General features: G+C 38.5%; 1 protein-coding gene across 10 annotated transcripts in view; it reads left to right on the top strand.

Moving 5' to 3' along the window:
* The window catches only part of wizb (WIZ zinc finger b), a 30,047-nt gene extending 15,753 nt beyond the window's left edge, over nucleotides 1-14,294 (top strand). For 8 of the 10 annotated variants that reach the window (XM_081711101.1, XM_081711093.1, XM_081711094.1 and 5 more), the window contains 9 exons: nucleotides 1,286-1,420; nucleotides 1,686-2,264; nucleotides 3,369-3,842; nucleotides 4,496-5,008; nucleotides 5,245-5,781; nucleotides 6,074-6,285; nucleotides 6,540-6,825; nucleotides 7,075-7,240; nucleotides 7,454-14,294. In XM_081711101.1, the coding sequence (XP_081567227.1) occupies nucleotides 1,286-1,420; nucleotides 1,686-2,264; nucleotides 3,369-3,842; nucleotides 4,496-5,008; nucleotides 5,245-5,781; nucleotides 6,074-6,285; nucleotides 6,540-6,825; nucleotides 7,075-7,240; nucleotides 7,454-7,811 (3,260 nt within the window). In that variant the 3' untranslated portion in view covers nucleotides 7,812-14,294. The remainder of the gene's footprint in view (nucleotides 1-1,285; nucleotides 1,421-1,685; nucleotides 2,265-3,368; nucleotides 3,843-4,495; nucleotides 5,009-5,244; nucleotides 5,782-6,073; nucleotides 6,286-6,539; nucleotides 6,826-7,074; nucleotides 7,241-7,453) is intronic. The other 2 variants (XM_081711097.1, XM_081711103.1) reach the window with 2 other exon arrangements.
* The last annotated feature ends 5,443 nt before the right edge of the window (nucleotides 14,295-19,737 follow it).

Below are 19,737 nucleotides of genomic sequence, written 5' to 3'. Positions count from 1 at the left end.
AAACGCTGATTTAAATAAATGACCATTTTGGGTACCAAAATAGTGTTATCTACTTAAAACAGAAATAATACTCTATTGGTAAGTGAGGACTCCTGTGCAGATTTTTGACAGGAAAGCGATGAATAACACCCCTCAGTATACGAGTAAGACAAGTTCAAAGTCACACCCCTGTAGCCAGAAACTGGTGAACATTTATACTCTAGCAAATCCAGTGAAGAAAGAGTACAGGGATTAGGGAAATAAAATAAGTGGGGTGCTAAAGGAAAAGGGAACCAAACAAGGGGGAAGCAACATAATAAATATTAAAAATTACGTTTTGGAAACAGCTACTGCGACTGCAGTGCAACCTTTGCAAGTTCACCACTTGGGCTTTGCTAGTTCATGACCTAGTGTTATACAGTTTACACAATAAGAAATATGAGACTGAGATTGTTTTTCCTACATAGTCCTAGAAGTGTCCATAAGAACAACTTTTCAAATTAAAACCCCTGAACTCCTCTATCAATTTTTTTTTCTCTACATGTGTTCAAGAGAACAGCTGATGCCCTTGCCCTGGTCAAGTACTCCTGCAGCATAGTAACAGATATTGCTGTGGAAGATGGCCCACTTCATGCCATGTTTAAAATTATTTTAGAGTATGGTTCCACATCTATCCTGCTAGCTAGCTAACAACTCTGCTAACAGTAAGAGAGAGTAATAGGCACCTTGAGTTGCTTTGACGATGGCTTTATGAATGAAAACTTCCAATTTCAGAAAAATGTAAATATTGACTTTCTTTCTGTTTTTTGTATTATTGCAGTTTTGGTTGTGAGGAAAGAAAAGAAATATAATCCGCATTTGCATTTTGAATCTTATTTCTAACAAGGAAAACCAGTAATGATTTGTTTTTCTGTTTCTTATTATTGGTTTTTGAAGCAAGAAACAAATAATTGTCCATTTTCCAAATTTTTTTAAATGAAAATAGAATGACCAAAAAGTACAGAAACCCTCTTGGCATGTACAGATAAATTTGAATATTTTAAAATGTAGGAATCTGTTTGCAGAAACAGTAGAGATGATGAGGGATTAAGATCTGTAATATGATTAATTAATACATCTGTAGAGGTTAAAGAGGTTTTGTATATGCTGTCTTATAATTGGCTTGCAGACTATCAAGGTTTAAATGACTTTGCCTAAGGTTATAACACAGACATTACTCTTGGCATGCACAAATTCCTAAATTTGAACTTGTATGTTACTGTGTGCAAAAACAGTACCTGAATTGGGACTACATGTTCATTTTTAGGTGAAGAGGACGAAAGGGAGGGGGTCCTTATAAAGATGCCACCAGTGGACAGCTTTGCCTCCAGCGCAGAATTAAATAGCTCCTTACCCTTACAGCCTGAGAGCTCTGCTCCTGTAGAAGAGACGGAGCCTAAGGGTGAGATGGGTTTGAGAATGCACTTCTACTTAAAAACATTAAATAGATGACATTTATTAGAGTATTTTTGCTTAATTTTAGGGAAGAGCTGTATTTAGCTAGAATAAGATTTTGAGATGTACAATTTCTAACGTGGAGGTTAACATTTTGCCCTGTCTGGACTTTATATTTGTTTTAAACAGTCGATATTGCAACTATTGTGACAGATTAATTTTTATTGGTATGATGGAACAGTTTTATGGATCCCCAATGTGATTTTCTCTAGGCTCCACTTTGTTGAAGTGTGAGGTGTGCAGCGCCCCCTTTGAGACCAGGCGAGGTTTATCTAGCCATGCCCGCTCTCACCTACGCCAGTTAGGAGTAGGAGTATCGGAGAGCAGTGGAGCACCCATAGATCTCCTGTACCAGATCACCAAGGAGCGGGCTGCTGACGCCTGCCTCCCTGCCACGCCTCCCTTACTCCCAAAGGCATCATCACCCAAAAAGAACTTCCATCATGCTTCACCTGTTCCTACAGCAAGTCCCATTCATGAAACCGAATTTGACGAGGAATCACAAGATATCAAGCCCCCCCTCCCTCTCTCTGGTCTGGGTAGCATCAGGAAAGTTACCCCTTCCCCAACCAGTCCTTCTTCATCTGGATCCCTGCCATCCTCTCCACTTGGAAGGTCTAGGTCTCCATCCCCAGTGCTGAGGAAGGCCCCAATTTCCTCTCTGCTGCCTGTGTCATCACCACTACGTTCCCAGGAGCATAAGACTATGGGCAGGGGCCAGTCAGCAGCTCTGTCCACTCCACCCAGACCCTTCTGGGCACCACGAGAGACAGATGCTCCCCTAAATCTCAGTAAGAGATTTTCAGTGCTTAATATATTATTGTTCCACTTCTGATCTATGTGAGTTGACCCTCAGTTTATAATGATTGACAATGTATGGCATTTATTAATATATATTGTTTAGAAATTACATATATGTAGTTATTGTTGATAATTACTACAATATGCTTATCCTTACCAAATGTATCAAAACCCTTTTTATATTGTTGTTTTTTAATTTTATAAGACATGGGTTCATTCTGGCCAGTTCAGTTTCCTGACTTTAGTTGTCAAACTATGCATGTGCAGTGCATGTAGTGTGGTTTGGAGCATTGACATAATGAAGGCCAGTGTAGGACAGATTCTAATAATCAGATTAGAATCAAGGGATTTTCATGGTTCTTTATACTGATCTTTGTAACTAAATAAATGAGTACAGATTTGATACTCTATAGGCAAGGCGTGCGATGTTTGGGTTACTTGCCCCTGCACCAAGCCCGTGCTAATTTTGCATCTGGTATGGGGTTGCTGGTGTTCATTAAGTTCCTTAATGATTGTGAAAGTAACATTATAACAGGTCTTGAAACCTATTGCATTTCAGAACAGATAGCTGTTCTGGCAAAGGATGAGAAAACCTAAGCCATCCTCAATAATTGTGAGAGTCTTCAGTTTCTTCAAGACATTGCCCAAAGTCAGTGTACAGTATTGTGTGCTATAATCTTAGCAGTGTCTCAGATTAGAACAGAGATGATGTTTTAAAGTTATACACATTCTACCAACCATTATCCCATCCTTTATTTAAAAATCTGAATACCTGGGCAAGAAAGATGATTTTTTTTTTGACCCAAAGAAAATAGCTTTTCATTTACCTTGTGAAAGCCAATCTTTGTCTTCTCCTTACTGCACAACATGATAAATTCTTTTTAGACACTTTCTTTATCAGTTGTCCAGAGGTTCACACTATAAATTGCTCAAAATATGTATTACCAGGGCAACAACTACTCTAAATACAAAGGCATCCAAACTCAGTTCAGTGATTCCACATATTATTCTGATTTTGTATTCTGTTTTCCCTCTATATATCTCTCATCTTTAATTCTTCAGTTCACTCATCTGTTCTGTTTTTCTTCTCATAGCAATGGAAGTGGACCCTAACAAAGACATTATATGCAAGTTATGTGGAGCATGGTTTGAGACACGCAAAGGCCTTTCAAGTCATGCCCGAGCCCATCTTCGTCACTTTGGGGTGGAATACTCTGAATCCAAGGGGTCCCCAATTGACCTGCTTAACAGACTTATTCTCACTGATGACTTCAAACAAAGAGCTAGTTCATTACTCTCTGACAGCCCAGAGGACCTGAGGGTCCATGGGTCCTGTGTTGCTCCTCCCTCTCCCTCCATCTCTACATCCACTTCTACAGCCTCCAAGAGGCCTCTCCACCCCAGCTCTCTTCTTTTCAAGTCACCATCATTAGGGAGTGGCATTGGCTCAAAAGCTGCTTCCCCCTCCTCTGGCCACATCTTGTTAGGTCCACCCACCAAGAAGCTGAAACCTTCCACCCAGCAGGTCTTCCGTTTGACTGGCAGAGAGATGATGCCGATTCCTTTAGGTGACTACAACCACATGTTTTTGCTTTTTGCTACTTAATTTATTTGTAATATCTGTTAATAAAGTTTCATTTTAATTTAACTCTTCAGGTAAATTGACCTTTAAGTGTGATGAATCTCAGTCCTGTACTATGTAATATTTCCTTTGCCCTGTTGCAGGTGCATTGTAATAGAGATCGGTACTAAAGACAAAAATGTAGATTCATAACAGTTTCTATACAAAAACCTGAGGTGGTGGCATTTGCTTGGGTAAAATCAGATTTTTTGGAAGGGACCTGCATAAATGCACAGCTTCCTTTCTTAGAAGCATTATAGAATTACAGTCAACACTATCTGGTAGAATAAGCATTGCTTTCTAGAAAAGCAGCCACAGTTCACAACAGTGAGCTTTGAGTTATTGACAGGAGTTAATGAGCTGGTCTCTAGCTCCAAATAAAGGCTCTTTCAGAATCTAAATCATCTAGCTTTCATGATACCTTAAGATTCTAAGATTAGAACAGAGGATAGACTAGAAATGGAACCACTGTGTTGCAGGGTCTGTCTCCACATGCAAAACATTATAGTTGATTATTTTGTCTTATCACAACTTTTTAAATGTGTCTTTTATGCAATTTGCAGTTATAAAATGGTAGACTTTCATTTTCTATGTCTATAGCCGAACCAATGAAAGATGTGGGCTGTGAATTCTGTGGAGAGCTCTTTGAGAACCGGAAGGGCCTCTCCAGCCATGCTCGCTCCCACCTGCGCCAACTGGGCATTACTGAGTGGTCTGTGAATGGTTCACCCATCGACACACTACGAGAGATCATAGCTCGTCGAGGCCTGCCATGCGTCATGCCCGTAAAACCCTTGAAATCACCTTCCACTTCTCCAGGCCCTCGTACCTGCCTTCCATCCTCCCCCCCCCCAGGGGGTGCCCTCAGCCGCCTGACTTTCCCTTTTGGTCACCACTCACCAAGCCAACATCAGCCTACTGCCCGCAAGATGGCTGCATCAACATCTGCTACAACCACTTCCCCCACAGTGGTAATTGTTAAGCCCAAGCCAGAACCTGAGCAGGTGGAAGTTACCATGACCAGAGCAGGAACAGCGGGACATGAAAGCTACAGTTCTGAGTCTCTGCATTCCAGTTGGAGAAACTCAGACAGTGTACAGCCTGTCAACCTGGGTAAGATGTAATGTATTTATACAATGAAGAGAAAAATAAAAAGGAAATAGAATAAAAATGGAAAAGTGGCCCTTCATCAGTGTGTTAGGAAAAACAAGTCAGAGTTGCTGGCCTAAAGTTCGGTTGTCTTGTCATACTATATTCCTTTACTGCATTATTTTTATTAACCTGAATAGTAAATGGTACAAACATTCTCCACCGTAAGCTTATTCACTTGTGTCCCTGTGTTCACCCAGTCATGACTAAGGAGAGGGAACCTTCACGTGACATCCGTTGTGAGTTCTGTGGCGAGTTCTTTGAGAACCGCAAAGGCCTCTCCAGCCATGCTCGTTCCCACTTGCGTCATATGGGCATCACAGAGTGGTCTGTTAACGGCTCGCCCATCGACACCTTGTGGGAGATCATGCGGAAGCAGGGTACCACGCCTGCATCAGTGGCACTAGGTGTGAAGGAAGAGCCACAGCAGGACAGCAGCTTGCCCTGGGACAGTCACGGTTATCAGTCACCCAAAGTTTCTCGCAAGTCTCCCCTTAACCTCCTCCATCCCAGCTCACGCCACCATAAACATGGATTAGGGGCTTCAGGGCTCTCCACCACTCCTCCTGCGGGCAAGTTTTTTGGTATGACACCACTTGGAAAGAGGGTGCTGGGAACTGAGGGACATCTCGGTGAAAGGACACCACCAGCCCAGTCCAAAGTCTTTTCACCGCTACCACAGGACTTTTCGTTTAAGGGAAAACTGTCCACGGACAAACAAGGGGTATGCCACATGGGTAAGAGTGTTGGGTTGTTTTTTTTTTTTTGTTTTTTTTTTTTAAACTGATTCCTCCTGAGTTTCTAAATGAGATCTTTGATGCATTAAAACTGAGGTTTTTATAGGAGGAACATACTACTGCAAAGCTCAATGTATGTGGAAAAGAATAATCTCCAACACATTTTAGCTATCTTCACAATGTTATCATTCAGGAGGATTGTAGTGTATGACCTTAATGATTGTGATGAGCCACATAACCAAGTTCATTCAGTGAACCATTGACTCTGATTGATTTCTCTGGCCCTCCTTAGATGCTAGCTGTGAGCTGTGTGGTTTCTTCTTTGAGAACCGAAAAGCGCTGGCCAGCCATGCCCGTGCCCATTTACGACAGTTTGGTGTGACTGAGTGGTGTGTCAATGGTTCACCCATTGAGACTTTGAGTGCCTGGATGCGCAGCCGACCACAAACAGTAGCTGAATTACACCGTAGCTACCTGCAGAGTGGGCGCAATGCACAAAAGAAGGTATGGACATATTGGTTTACTGTAGTGGTAATATTCTCATGTTCTAATGTGTTTTTATATTGTAAAACCCCTCTTAAACTTGGTAAGATTATACAGAGATTATGGAATGTGTGTATTGGTATGAACGGCATAAGATGCAGCATTCTCACAATTATCAGACTGACTCGAAGCTGCATCAGAGAGAACACATAGCAGACACCTATGGAGTGTTAACGGAGTGGCCCTTTTAATTTTCTGCTGCATTTGTCTTACAGAAAGGCAGTTCTCTCTCACCTTCATCTGATTCTGACCCCATGCCCCCTGTATCTCAAAAGTCTTCTGCAGCCCAGTGGGCATCTCTGACACTGTCCCAAGGGAGGACAGTCAGACAGGAAGCTATGAGCAGCAGGCCATGGGGGTCTTCATCACGGGAGGTAAAAAGTGGAACTGGCACCTCTTCTCAGTATGCCACTAGTGCACAGAGTGGAGGACATCACTCCAACAGTACACTTCCACATGCACAAGTGGCAAGAAGTGAACTTAATGTCCGTCTACCACGGGGTAAGAATACAGCTTAGTCATATGGTCTTACACGAGCAGCTACTTGAAAGTTTTTGTTGTTAATTTGCTTTCTTGAATTTAGTCTTTAACAGTTTATAAAAAATGTTTGATCTTACTTATTGTATTAGGTAAACTGAAGGGCAATTACACAGTTTAATATTTACATGGTTGCACTCAAACTGACAAAAATAAAGTATCTGTTAACATTACTGGCTACTCTTTAAAGTTTGCCTTATTTTTTTTTACAAGGCATTGAACGACGGCCACTGAAACATCCTTCACACGCTGATGGTGGGGAGAGAGAAAGCTGTCTCCCCCAGCCACCTCGTACCAGTACTGTTCCTGCCCTTGTGCCTAAGCCCCCCTCAACCCCCCTGGTTAAACTTGTGGGTAAAATTTATTCCCTTAAGTGTCGGTGAGTTGTACCTTTAGTAACATTCATGTTTTAATGTCTATAATAATACACACATTTACTGCTGTTCTTGTTCTGAATTACAGTACAGGTTTTTTTTTTATAGGCCAGTAGGTGCATTGTTTGAAAATCATGTGCAAGATGCTAAAATGTGCGTGGTCTTAAAAGGAAACCTTGTTGGAGTTCTGCATGGCAAATACGGTTCTTCTCTCTCAGGTTCTGTGATGTGGAGTTCCATGGCCCTCTCTCAGTACAGGAGGACTGGATCAGGCACCTTCAGCAGCACATTCTGAATCTCAACTACAACAAACCTGCTCCCATGACACCCAGCACTCCAGCCAAACCTGATGCAGCTGCTCCTCAAACCCAAGCCTCAGCTACTACCTCCACCTCAACTACTAATATTACTACTCCTGATCCCACTTTGGCCTTCACACTTACCCCTACACCCATCCCCACACCTGCCTCTACTCCCACTCCCACTCCCACTCCCACCCCAACCTCAACCCCTCCCCCAGTGGCTATCACTGGAACTCCAACCACAGCAGAGCAAGTTCTCAATCCTGCCACATAATGTGTCCAGTTGTTTTAAGTCTTTGCTTTTTTGTCCCTTATATCTGCACTTCCTTTGTGACTGTTACAGACAAATCTTTCAATATGCTTTTCTGTTATTATGAGTCAGACCATTGGGAAAAGCTTTGCCAACCACCCACTCATCCTGACCTACATAGCAAGCAGCAGTAAAGGTAGAGTGAGACTTGAGATATGTCTGTTGCCATGACAATTTGGGTATTCCTGGCCAACAAAAGATCAAGCCATCAGTTAAGTGTAGAAGGGTCCCAAAATCCTCCATTCTTAATCTGATGCTTAAATTTTTACTTGCTTGATGGTTTATTTGTGTAATCAGACATTGACAGTCCAGAGGTGTTAATAGGGACTGTACATATATTAACTCATATCTCTAAAGTTGCATATTTTGCCTTGTGAATGGTTCAATCATAGCTCAGTGGACACTTTGAGAATGTATAAAATTAATCTTCCATGCAATGGAATACTTTGTTTGCTACTATCATATAGGTATTAGTACCTATTGGTTCTTAATTTAAGACACAAATATGAAAACACATTTTGTGTGTACCCAAAATTGTTATAGCACTTTCCTTAAATACCTTTGTTCTGAACCATTTAAACAAGAGGCCAAGCCATTAACTTTTCATAATTTTAACTTGGATGGTTGTGGCAATCAGGCACGCATTTAATGGTTAAAACAGTCGTGTCATAATGAAGTATGAACTGATACTGCCAACATACCATAAATAAAGTTTTAAGATGTTTTTGCACATTTGCTCATAATTTGAATGAGATCTAATCTGTTATATTTAATTGAAACAGGATTTTGGTGCTTTGTTTTTTCCCTTCCAATGCACACTTCCATTGTCAAAGTGACTGATGCTTTCAGTCAGACTTTTTAGAATACTAAATGGCCAAGGTATATTGGGAAGAGTTGTTTTTGTGGGTTTTTTCATGATAAAGGTTTAAATAAGATAATACATTTATTTGTGCTTTACCAGTCTAAAAATATGATAAAATAATACACATTTGCAGGATACACCCACTTTGTCTATTGTGAAGTTTTACTGTTTGTTTTCTGAGTTCTTAAAGTTCACTACTTTTGTCCATGTTAGTACTGCAGAAAGATGGCAAGGTAAATGCACAAACTAGAACTTAAGCTATCAGAATTTTGATGTGCTTAACTCTTAAGCAACTGCTGTTTGCACATCATTTTGCTGCACTTTGTTTTTTCCCCTTTCCACTTGAGCTGGCAAAATTGTTGAGGCAACTTTAGGAAACTCTCATATTTTGCTTCAAACACAACTAAACTTTAAATTAAGACGTTGTCTTGGATTTATTAAATGAAAACTGGGCTTGAAAATTATGGGTTCTCAAAGTAAGTTTTATTGGGATGCAGGTAAATTATTTATTTGCAGTCTTGGCTAAAAGCCAAATCCCTGTGCTAAATTATTGCACTTTTGAATGTCATAAACAACTGTTTTGGCTACATGACAAGAATTTGTTTGGCATCAGGGCAGTGAATTGATGCACTTTTATGAGAGTTGAATAGGGAAATTTGTGTGTATGCATGTGAGCGTGCGTGTGTGTGTGCATGTACTTAGTCATTAGTTTAGAATTATCTTTTGCTTGTGTATGTCCTTGCCATATAGATGCCCTGTATAATTTTAAAGTTGTTTACTATAGCACAGTTCTGTCAATGCCAAGAACGTGACTGCAGCGCATCCATCCGCCTGTGGCAGAACATGCCAAAGAGTCGGTTTGCCTCCAGACACTTGGTATGGAGCGGTCTTGTTGGCTACAGCAATCAATGCAAGATCCTTATTGATTGGAGGGAGCAGACTTGTTCCCTTCATTTTCCAGTTTTCTGAAACTGTGGACATTGGGGACAATTAAGAGAAGCAACCTTCCACTTCTCTGGACTGTATCATACACCTTAGATGAACTATGTAACAGAGAGAAGTGCCACAAATTTGTGGTGTGTTTTGATCTTAATATTTGGACTTTTATGGTAACTGATCCAACAAGGGACAATATATCCTGCCACTATGAAGGACTATAATTATGTAGCTTCACATTGCTTTAGAGAAAAATTCATATCCGCAAAGTGAAGCAATAACATTATGGTCCATATGATTCAAACCATGCAGGTTTGTTTCACCATTCACAACATTTCTCTGACTGTTAAACTTGCAGTATTCCTTTGGGGAATAATCTATCCTACTATATATACTATATATTATGTAATTAAATATCACAAGTATTATCAGTTTGATTAACAGTCATGAAATGTGATCTTGATTCATTTATTGTGTTTATTGCAACTTTTTAATCTGTCTTTTTATTGCCATTTGTGTTTCTGTACTTGCAGTCAAAAAATAAGTGAAATAGAGTGTGTTATTTTTATTATTTTAGTTTCTAAAGATAAATTACATTGGTGCTCATAAGGTCAAATGGTTATGAATGGATTTTTTCACTGACGTGTTCTGTGCTTAGATCTTACATCAAAGGACTTTAAAATGTGTCTTAAGCAGGGGGTTGTAATGCACACTTTCAGAGTAGCTGTTATCAGTTAATGGCAGGCAGTTTGCTTATGTATAAAATGTGTTGGTATCAAGCATTACAACTCCGCTTTAAGACTGATCATTTGATTTGACTGGGTGTGTGTGTGTGTGTGTGAGAGAGAGAGAGAGAGAGAATGAAAATGAAGAAAGAATGCTGTCATACAAGAGCTGTACTGTGCAGAGGCATTAGAAAGATCCATGTGAACCAACAAATCATTAAATGTGATCTGAACCTTACAGCAGACCAGGCTGCATTGTTTGCACTTTTAGGTATTCCCTGGACTTTTTATAAATTAGGACAGTAAAGTTACAGTGGTTGCTGTTTGGGTTAAGTATAAACAAAACATGAATGCAATGCAAAATAACTGAATGATTCCCCTTCTCTGTATTGTTAATTTACAGGTTTCATGATTTGCAATTAAGTATTGGGACACTTTTATCAGACTTGTGTTAGTTGCTGATGAGATGCTTTCACTTGTAATTGTGTGATTTTTGTGAATCCTTATACACTTCTGAATTACTAGGAGAGCATCGTTCTCACATTTATTTAAAGGTTTATGACTTACCTCGCGAGGCAAAGTTATGTCAATTCACTTGGTTTGTACAGGATATTATTTATCTTCCTGGATTAGTTCTGTTGCTTTACAAGCATACACCAGAGGGTGGAGCCACTGATTCATTGGCAGAAATGCACTTTTAGGTGTAGTGCAGTGCAGCTTGGTGTTTATACTGTACACAGTCATAATCTAGTAAGATCAGTCCTGATATGCATGACACATAACTGCTTAAATGAAAAAAAAGTCATGTTTAATTATGACTGCTTGAAAATACATTACCCAGCAGCTTTTTTTGTTGCCAAACAAAAATAGATTCACAAGGAGGACTCGAGGCAGTGAAAATGTTAAACAAAAATGACCTGGATACTAAGATAAGGAATGAATTGTGAAAGTTAAACAGATCTTAACACAGCAGACAGGGGTCTGTAGGATCCAGAGATACTGTCTGCACTATGAGGGTGACAGGATTGAGAAATAATGCAGAGTTGACTCTGAAGCCAAAACATAAACATTTGTCTTACAATAGCACTTCTTTAGACTGAAGAAAAATAATGGTGAGCTAAGCCTTAGATGGGGCTGTGTGAACATAACGCTCCATGTGACAGTACAGGCACTGTAGCCTGAATGACCAAGCCTGATAAAATCAGTTTCCCTATGCTGGCTTCTTGACTCTGGCAACAATACAATTATGATTTCAGAATCTTTTTTTTTTTTTTTTATTATTATTATTTTTTTACATTTATTAATGGTAAAGCAATGACTAGGTTAAATAAAATATAACATGCATACATATGTGTTTGTATACAATTTTATTAAGATTATTTATAGAGAGATAGTTCTACATTTTGGACAGTGGTCCTTCTTTAGCTACAAGCAAAGTGTATTTGAAGCTTTAGGAGATGAAACCTGTTTAAATATACAATATAGGCCTATGTGTTATAAATTATTTGCTAACTGTGAGATCAAATAAACTAAAAGGTTTCCAAAAAAACCCCAAAACACTCAAAATGTTAGTAACAAACATCAGCAGAAAGCAGCTGCCATGATGACCATAGACTTATTTGTGTATAAATAACAGCATGAAAACATTTGTATTATTTTTCATTTTGTAGGAAATGTAATCTTCAGTCTACAAAACACTACACTGTTGCTTTTAGGGTAAACTGCACAATAAACATTAGTGCAGATGGTAATTTAATATGTATACAACAGCAATTCAAAAATGAGATTCATGGAAAAGTATTGATCGGTTGCTGATTTTCTAAGCAAATTAGACGTATTGTTCTCTGTCTTGCAATATTTCTGTCTTTTAGACAAGAACCCCTAGAGTTACCTTTGCCCTTCTAAATACAGCAAGCCCTGGTCTCTCTGTCTCTGTCTCACTCTGTCTCCCCTTCATCTTCTTTTCCCTTTTCCCTCATTCTTCCTCATTCTGGGTCTCCTGCTTATTTAGTCTGATTGTGCTCTAAAAGGCAGTCATTTCATTTTTCCTTTTTTCTTTGCCAAAAAGTGATACTGATTACAATGATAATAATTGTACATTTGCCATGTTTTTTTTTTTCTATGAAAGATACCTTTTTTTGTTTAATATGATTTACATTCATAGATTGTGAGAATAAACGAATGAGAACGAAAGCAATGTTTTCACTGTTAAAAGACCTTGTCAACACAGGTCTTGAAATACTTAAGTGTCAACTGAGTGAAATTTAGTGTTTTTGGCAAATAAAAACAATTCATTTTAGTGGGCTCAGACTTTTTGGCCCCACTGTACATTGTCTGTAGTTTTTACACTTTGCAAATGTATTATATTTACCATTTGAGAATGATTTCAGAAGAACTAGTCCCAGCTCTAGAGTTTTGTTTTGTTTTTTTTAGAATGCAGATAGATATGAGCTTTAAGGTTCTTAAAAACGATGTCCTTATTTAGAAGCATTTTCTGTAAATCCACTTTTGATCCCAAACTTTTTTGGTGTGGATAACTATGATCATTAATATCACATGGCTACCTCAAAGGACCAAGTTACAAGCAAAGTAGGTGGCAAAGGAAAATTCTAATTCTGGCAGGGAGAGCAAGGCTCTATCTGCAATCATGGCACTCAAAAGAGGTCAGGGATACAAGCTACCAATCACTGTGCCTAATAGTCTGCCTTACCACCCTTATTTCACAAATAGCTACACTCAGTGGGGTGTGACAGTCATCTTTCTCCAAATTCACGGAATCAAACAAAATCGAAATCTCCTTATTATTATTATTTGCACCAGTAAAAAACCTGCAAGAATGAATGGGCAAACACTAATTAGTACTATTTTAATTTTGCTTTACTCCACATACCTACAGATTTAATAGTACTATGTGCACCTATGTGCAAAATATTCATTGTAACTACAAAAAATTGTGTAATTAGAAAAAAAAGAATTGTAAGAAACCTGATGCCTGATTTATTAAAAATAATTAAAATAATTATTATTATTTCTAATAATGACAAAACATATTTAAAAATGTTTTTTAGAAAGTGAAACTACTCTTGCTTTCAACTAATCTGACATCCATACAGAATTTATCCAGAATATCTGTGAATACATTTAATGCTAGTTTTCTACATATATGCTTATTTTCCCATTATAAGACTCAGAAGAGTGTAGCAACTCTTTTAGCTGGAGCTCATCTGCCTTTTAGAGGCTGTTGGCCAAGATCAGGCATTTGTGCCTGACAGCCTGACCCCATGATTATAGCTCTTGTTGTTTTAGTTCTTTTGTCCTTCCTTGTCATCTGCTGCACAGTTCCTCAACTCTCCTACACAGTGTTTGTGCTGATGTTCTTTGACATTCCTACACAATGTCTGTCTGCGCAGATGTTCCTTGACTCTCCTACACAGTGTCTTCCTGCCCAGATGCTTGCCATTAACATTCGCAAGTCCATTTCAGGCCTTGTGCATATCCCCCTGCCAAGTATTCGGAAGCAAAAAGAAACTGTTGCATCCAGCTGTGCTCTCTCCAAGGTTAGAACAGCATTGAACATCTCAAACACTTAATACTATAACAACATAAAAACAAAGCATTCTTTCATATACCATTGTCTAACCCATGAGTAATGTCACAGGTATATTTTGGAAATGTGAGTAAATGGTTGGACTAGTTATAAAAGTGTTGTCATTCCTTAATGAGTCCTTAATGATATTTGATGTTGTTTTCTGCAGAAATAAAAAGAACTGCACTGTATCTCTGCTATGTAAGAGCCTAGTATTTGTAATGACCCAATGTGTGTGGTCTCAATTTAAGGCCATCAAACATAATTTGACTCTCTCTAATCCATGAGCACTTATTCTTAATGTACCAGAGTTTGGCAATAAAGATGATGTTTTCTGATCTGTGCTCTCACTACCCTCTAGAGAGAAAAAGAATAATTGTGCCCAAATTGAAAATGAAGGTTGACATCAATTGTTGCACACAGCCTTCTCTGTTCCTCATATTTCACTAGATCAGGACTGAGTTGTTGGTAAACACAGGAAGCTAATGTGACAATCAGTCTTAGAATGTTCTTGTAGACCAAATCAGATTAAGCTTTTATCAAAGCTTATTATCTGATGTTTCTTTGCAAGATCAAATGGCTCAAATGACAATAAAAATCATATTGACTCTCTTGACTTCAGCCATATTTTCAAACTATTTTTCACATTGCCCACAGTGTACCAGATTTACAGCCTTTTACAGACTCAGCCTTTATCATGGCCATGCAAAGATGCATGCTCCACCTTCCCAGGTTTGGCAATTGTTTAATATAGTTGAAAGCATTTGAATTTTTTTTTTTTTGTTGTGACCTAAAGTACTTACTAGTCTCATACCATATATGCAATTACAGTTTGTGTGTAAATAATAAGAAAAAGTTAATAATGATAGTTAATGAATAACTATTAATAGCTATTATTAACAATAGATAATAAACATTATTAAATAACTAGTAATAATAGTTAGCCTTTTGACTCATAATCTCTCTTGCTGATATAAAGAGAGTTGTAAAAGAAGTGTTGAAACAGACCAGAACAACTCTATGTTGTTTGTTTCAGTTGACAGTTTGTTTCAGTAATTCAGGTTTAGTCATCTCTTGAATTAGTCAAAGCCACAAAAGTAAACGAATAGCTGGGCTCCCATACACAGTATTGGGGTAGTTCATTTACACTGGTGATTCATGCTGATTTATATAGCATGTCATCAATAATGGGACAAGATCTAAGTCTAGTGAGAGTGGTCTATCAGAACATCTTGCACCACTGACTTTCCATAAAAGAATTCTAACTGAGGCCCTTACCTAACAGTTTAATTTCCAGTTCTTTGGTTTCTTCCCTTATGTGACCACAAAGAGCGCTTACATGCAGCACTGCATCAAAATTTATAGCACTAACAAATCCTATGACAAATCCATTTTTAGTTTCCTTTTGCTCATCTTGTGTCAGGATAACTAAGTTAACATTTTTCTATAATCATTTCCAGGCAAATTACAGTACTGACATTTGTAGCCAACATTTACATTTGGTCCTATACAAAACTGATTTGGATCTGATGCACCCCCTTCCCCACCCATAAAATATAAAATTAACATTATTTTTTTTGTATGTTAGCAGATGTCCTACAGAAAATATAAAATTCATAATATTCATTGCAGACAGAATGATTTCCAGTGGTTTCTATTAGGAGCTCTACAATTTAGCTAGTTGTGTGCATTCAAGACAAGTAAACACTAGAAGACAATTTCTACATCCTAAATACAAGACATATAGTAGTTAATGTGATGGAGCTATTCATACTGTTCAATTCTGAGTTGAGTTCAGCTCATGTACAAAAGTGACTTAATGGCACCTTAGCTGAAGCTCCATGTGGAGCTGACTCTGTAGATAAAGACACGACACACATGAATGCTCAGTTAGAGTCTTTCAGGGATGCTGGGCCTTCATTCTAATTCCCCATCATACATTCACAATGATAATGAGTTCAAAGTGCTTACAAAGATAAATTAAAATGAAAGCAGCAGGTCTCTGACCTGACCTCATCTCTGGGCCAGGACACTTGGCACAGACAGACTTTCAAACATATTACCACCCTTTTACGTCAACAGAGGGTTTTAAATTTCCTCTATAGTTTCACTGCTGTTGCTGAAGTCATGTTAATGGCAGGTGTATTTCTTTACCATCAGTGGTTATGGAACTGTTTAAGCATGTAGTTACTGCAGGCATAAAAGCCAGTATTTCATGATGTGAACTTTGCATATCCCAAACATCCATGTCCAAAACGATCAACATCTTGCATAAACTGGTGTGCCAACTCAATAACTTGCTCAAAATTTTGAACTTTTAAACAGAAAGGAAAACACTTTATCTCAGGTTCCTGGCACCCATAGTGAACTGAAATGGGAAAGTATTGTGCACTCTTTAACTTTTTAAGATTTTGATAATGGTTTAGTAAAATTTATCTTGTTTTAGAGAAATTCCTGGTAGTCCACAGATACTCATTTCCAATTAAGTGTAAACATGTTATTACAAATTTCTCCAATTGCTGTTCAGTTTCTTTCATCACATATTCCACATGCAGATTAAATACTTGATCACTGCCATATTCTTCAAAGAGGAATTTCAGGTTTTTAGTAGAGGCATTGTTATTGAAGTTCTGAGAATGTTACTAAAAGTGGTCTGCAAATCCTCATTACAATTTGGTACATACGCAAGCTGGGCATCACTTCTGTTAACTCCAAAAATAGTGTTTAGTAGGTCACTCATGGCTTTATTCAAACACTAATACAATTAAGACTTCCTGTCATTGACACACCTGATTATTTTGGGATTGTGCACCCTCTGTTTGGAATGTTGACACATTAGTATGATGTGAATTACACATTTGTTGTGAAGAAGGCTGCACTCTGCTTTTCATCCATGACAATCTGCAGCTCTGCTGCTTGCCTGGGCCTATTCATCATTAGCTAGAGACACCTCTATCCAGGCTTCCTGTAAACTCCTCCTTACATTCCACTCCACTTTTTCATGTGGGTCTTTTAATCCCTTCATTTATTTATCATCCTTTTCTTGGAGTCTCAGAATAGCCTGAGTACAATAGGCACATGTATCTAAACATTTTTTATTTATGATTAATACAATTATTAGGAGTTTAATACAGTATATGTGTATAGTATATATATACACTTCTTGTGTATATATGGTGAGTGCATAATTATAACATAACAATTGCCATTTTTTCTGTGTTCACAGAAAATTGGTTCATGTTGTTTTCTTGTTAGTTGATTGTTATTTATGTTTCATGAACATTCAGATTATAGCATGTTTTACTTGTTTAAACCATATTTTTTAAACAGATGTTATGAGGCTTCTTCAGGAATAACAAAATTCCAAATTTTGGAAACTAGGCCAATTTATTTGCCAATTAGTTAGACTTATCAATAAGCCTTCCATAGTTCAGAGTCTGCTTGAAATGTGAAGATGCAATTCATGATGTCAGATATGCTTTGGTGCAGAAAGGATGAATTGTTGAACTTTGATCCCTTGAACTTCTAGCCATTTTACTAAGTGACTTAGGCAGTATGCTATCAAGGTATGGTTTTAAGGCAAATGTCTGCTCTGGGAGGTGTCTTTTTACAAAAAGAAAAAACTGTCTGTATGGGTTCTCCAACATTGCAAACATTCTCCATGCTCCAAGAACTGAATAAAATCAATTTATGTTTCCTGTCAAACTCTGCTATGTTATCCAGAAAAGAAATTCCACAAACACTTTTTCCTCAGTGTCCAGCTGTGAAATAATTTAATGGGGAAAAAAATTGAGCTTCCTCAAACCAGTTTGTGTCCAACATTTGTTCCAGCAGGGATACCCTCTCCAGTGCACCCTGCAATTAAAGGCAGACTCTGGGCTACACTGCAGACTATCTCTAGCATATCACAATGCATCATGGAGAAGATTTTTGCATGAAGCTGCTATTTCTTCCCAGCCAACCATGAACCATATAAACTATGGTACTGAGCAATATAACTGACTAACAATAAGTATTAGTCTTGCAAGTGGACTGTATACAGTGAGGACAAGACAGTGAAGGGGTGTGTCCACTGCCTTTTGTCTTCAGTGTACATGGTTGTACATGAGTACAATGTACACACACTCCTTGTTTTGCATCATACATACCTGTACATGCACTGTGGTCCTTTAGCAGGAAAACTGCCATGTTACCTGTTTTTAAAGTCGCTTTTGGTCACAGAGGTCAGTGGAACAGCTTTGTGTAAGGCTGGTAAGTCATCTTTAGTTTAGAACAGGCAGTTCTAATTTGTTACACAAGAATCCTCTGAATCAGCTTTATGTTTGTGAAAATAATGTACCACACCTCAGCATCTCTCTTTCTCCTTCTTTCTGTCTGTCTCACTTTGCATCCCTTCCTTCTTTAGCTCATTCTGTGTGTCTTCTGCCTCTCTCCAAGTCTGACTTAGTTGGACAGTGTTTATGTTGGCCACATGCTGAGTTTCTGTCTTCCACTGAAAACACTGGAGCTTGTTTACAGAAAAACACGCAGAGAGATAAGTTAGGCTTTTTTTCTCACAAAAGTACATCTGGTTAGATGAGATTTGCCAGTGTCTAAACAAATATGACAGGCCGAATGCCTCTCAGTTTCACTGCATTTCGTTTTCCTCACTTCTTCAAGTCCAGAGAGGACCTCACGTGTAATTTCTCTCTCTTGTATAAGCCGTCTGCTTGGCTCTCTGAATCTGCAGTTTTTGTTTCCTCTCCACCTGTCTTTCTCTCTACCACCCCACCCCCCAATACCTAACAAGCTGACCACATATGTGGTCACTGCAGTCTTTTAGAATAGGTGAATATTTGCAATAGTTTTTTAAAAAGCTTAATATTTGGCATCTCCAGTGTGGTCCCTTAGGCAAGGTCCTTAATCCCACCTGCCTACCTCACTAACAATGAGAGTTTGAGACAAGAGCGTCACACCAGCTTGGACATCGCCTGGGTCAACAAGGTGCACATCATCAGGCAATCTGATGAAAAATGATCTACTGGAACAAATACAAGACACTCATGGACAAGAGTGGAAAATATAGGACTGTTGCAATGCTACTACACAAGCAACACCCACACAAAAATGCTATGGCAAGGTTGAGCCAGGACAACCAGTTAAAGGGGAGATATCATCAAACACACCCTGACATTGGGAAAAAAAGTGAAGTACATGAAAGGCTGCAGGATGGATGGAGGAGGAGGAAGAAAATGAGGAGGATATGAAAATGAGTTCATCATGGGAGGATAAAACACACCAGACAGGACCCCAGATGCAGGCTGTGCAAAGATGCTATGCATGGAACACAAGGATGGCACAGTATACAGAAGGTGGTGAAAAATGATAGCAACATCAGGAATAAGGCTGTGCTGGGAAAATTGCCCCAGCAGATCCCAGGAACAACATCTGAGATCTCCATCCAGATTGTAGCGTGCACTCCTGGGAACAGCTAAGATATGACTACCTGGTAGAGGTAGTTTGTGTGCAGAATTAGCATCTTAATATGTACCATTATTGGACTGTTATTGTCACTTGTTCCACAAAAGCTCTCTAGGGCTACCCTTCCAATATTTCTTAAATCTGATTCATGGTTTGTCCATTAATCCAGACTGAAATAAATAAAAGAGTTGTTCTGTCTTTTTGGCATGTGAAGGTATCATATTAGTCTGCATTCGGTGAATGTTCTTTATGTTTCCCTCTATCAATATATTGCATTGTATATTTTTGGATATCTGAAATGTGCTAATTGTTGTTGTTATG

The sequence above is a fragment of the Electrophorus electricus genome, chromosome 3, assembly GCF_041902795.1.
Source record: "Electrophorus electricus isolate QZ-2024a chromosome 3, ASM4190279v1, whole genome shotgun sequence".
Taxonomy (NCBI): domain Eukaryota; kingdom Metazoa; phylum Chordata; class Actinopteri; order Gymnotiformes; family Gymnotidae; genus Electrophorus; species Electrophorus electricus.
The sequence above is the reverse complement of the archived record's forward strand: the minus strand, read 5'-3'. Positions and strand labels throughout refer to the sequence as shown.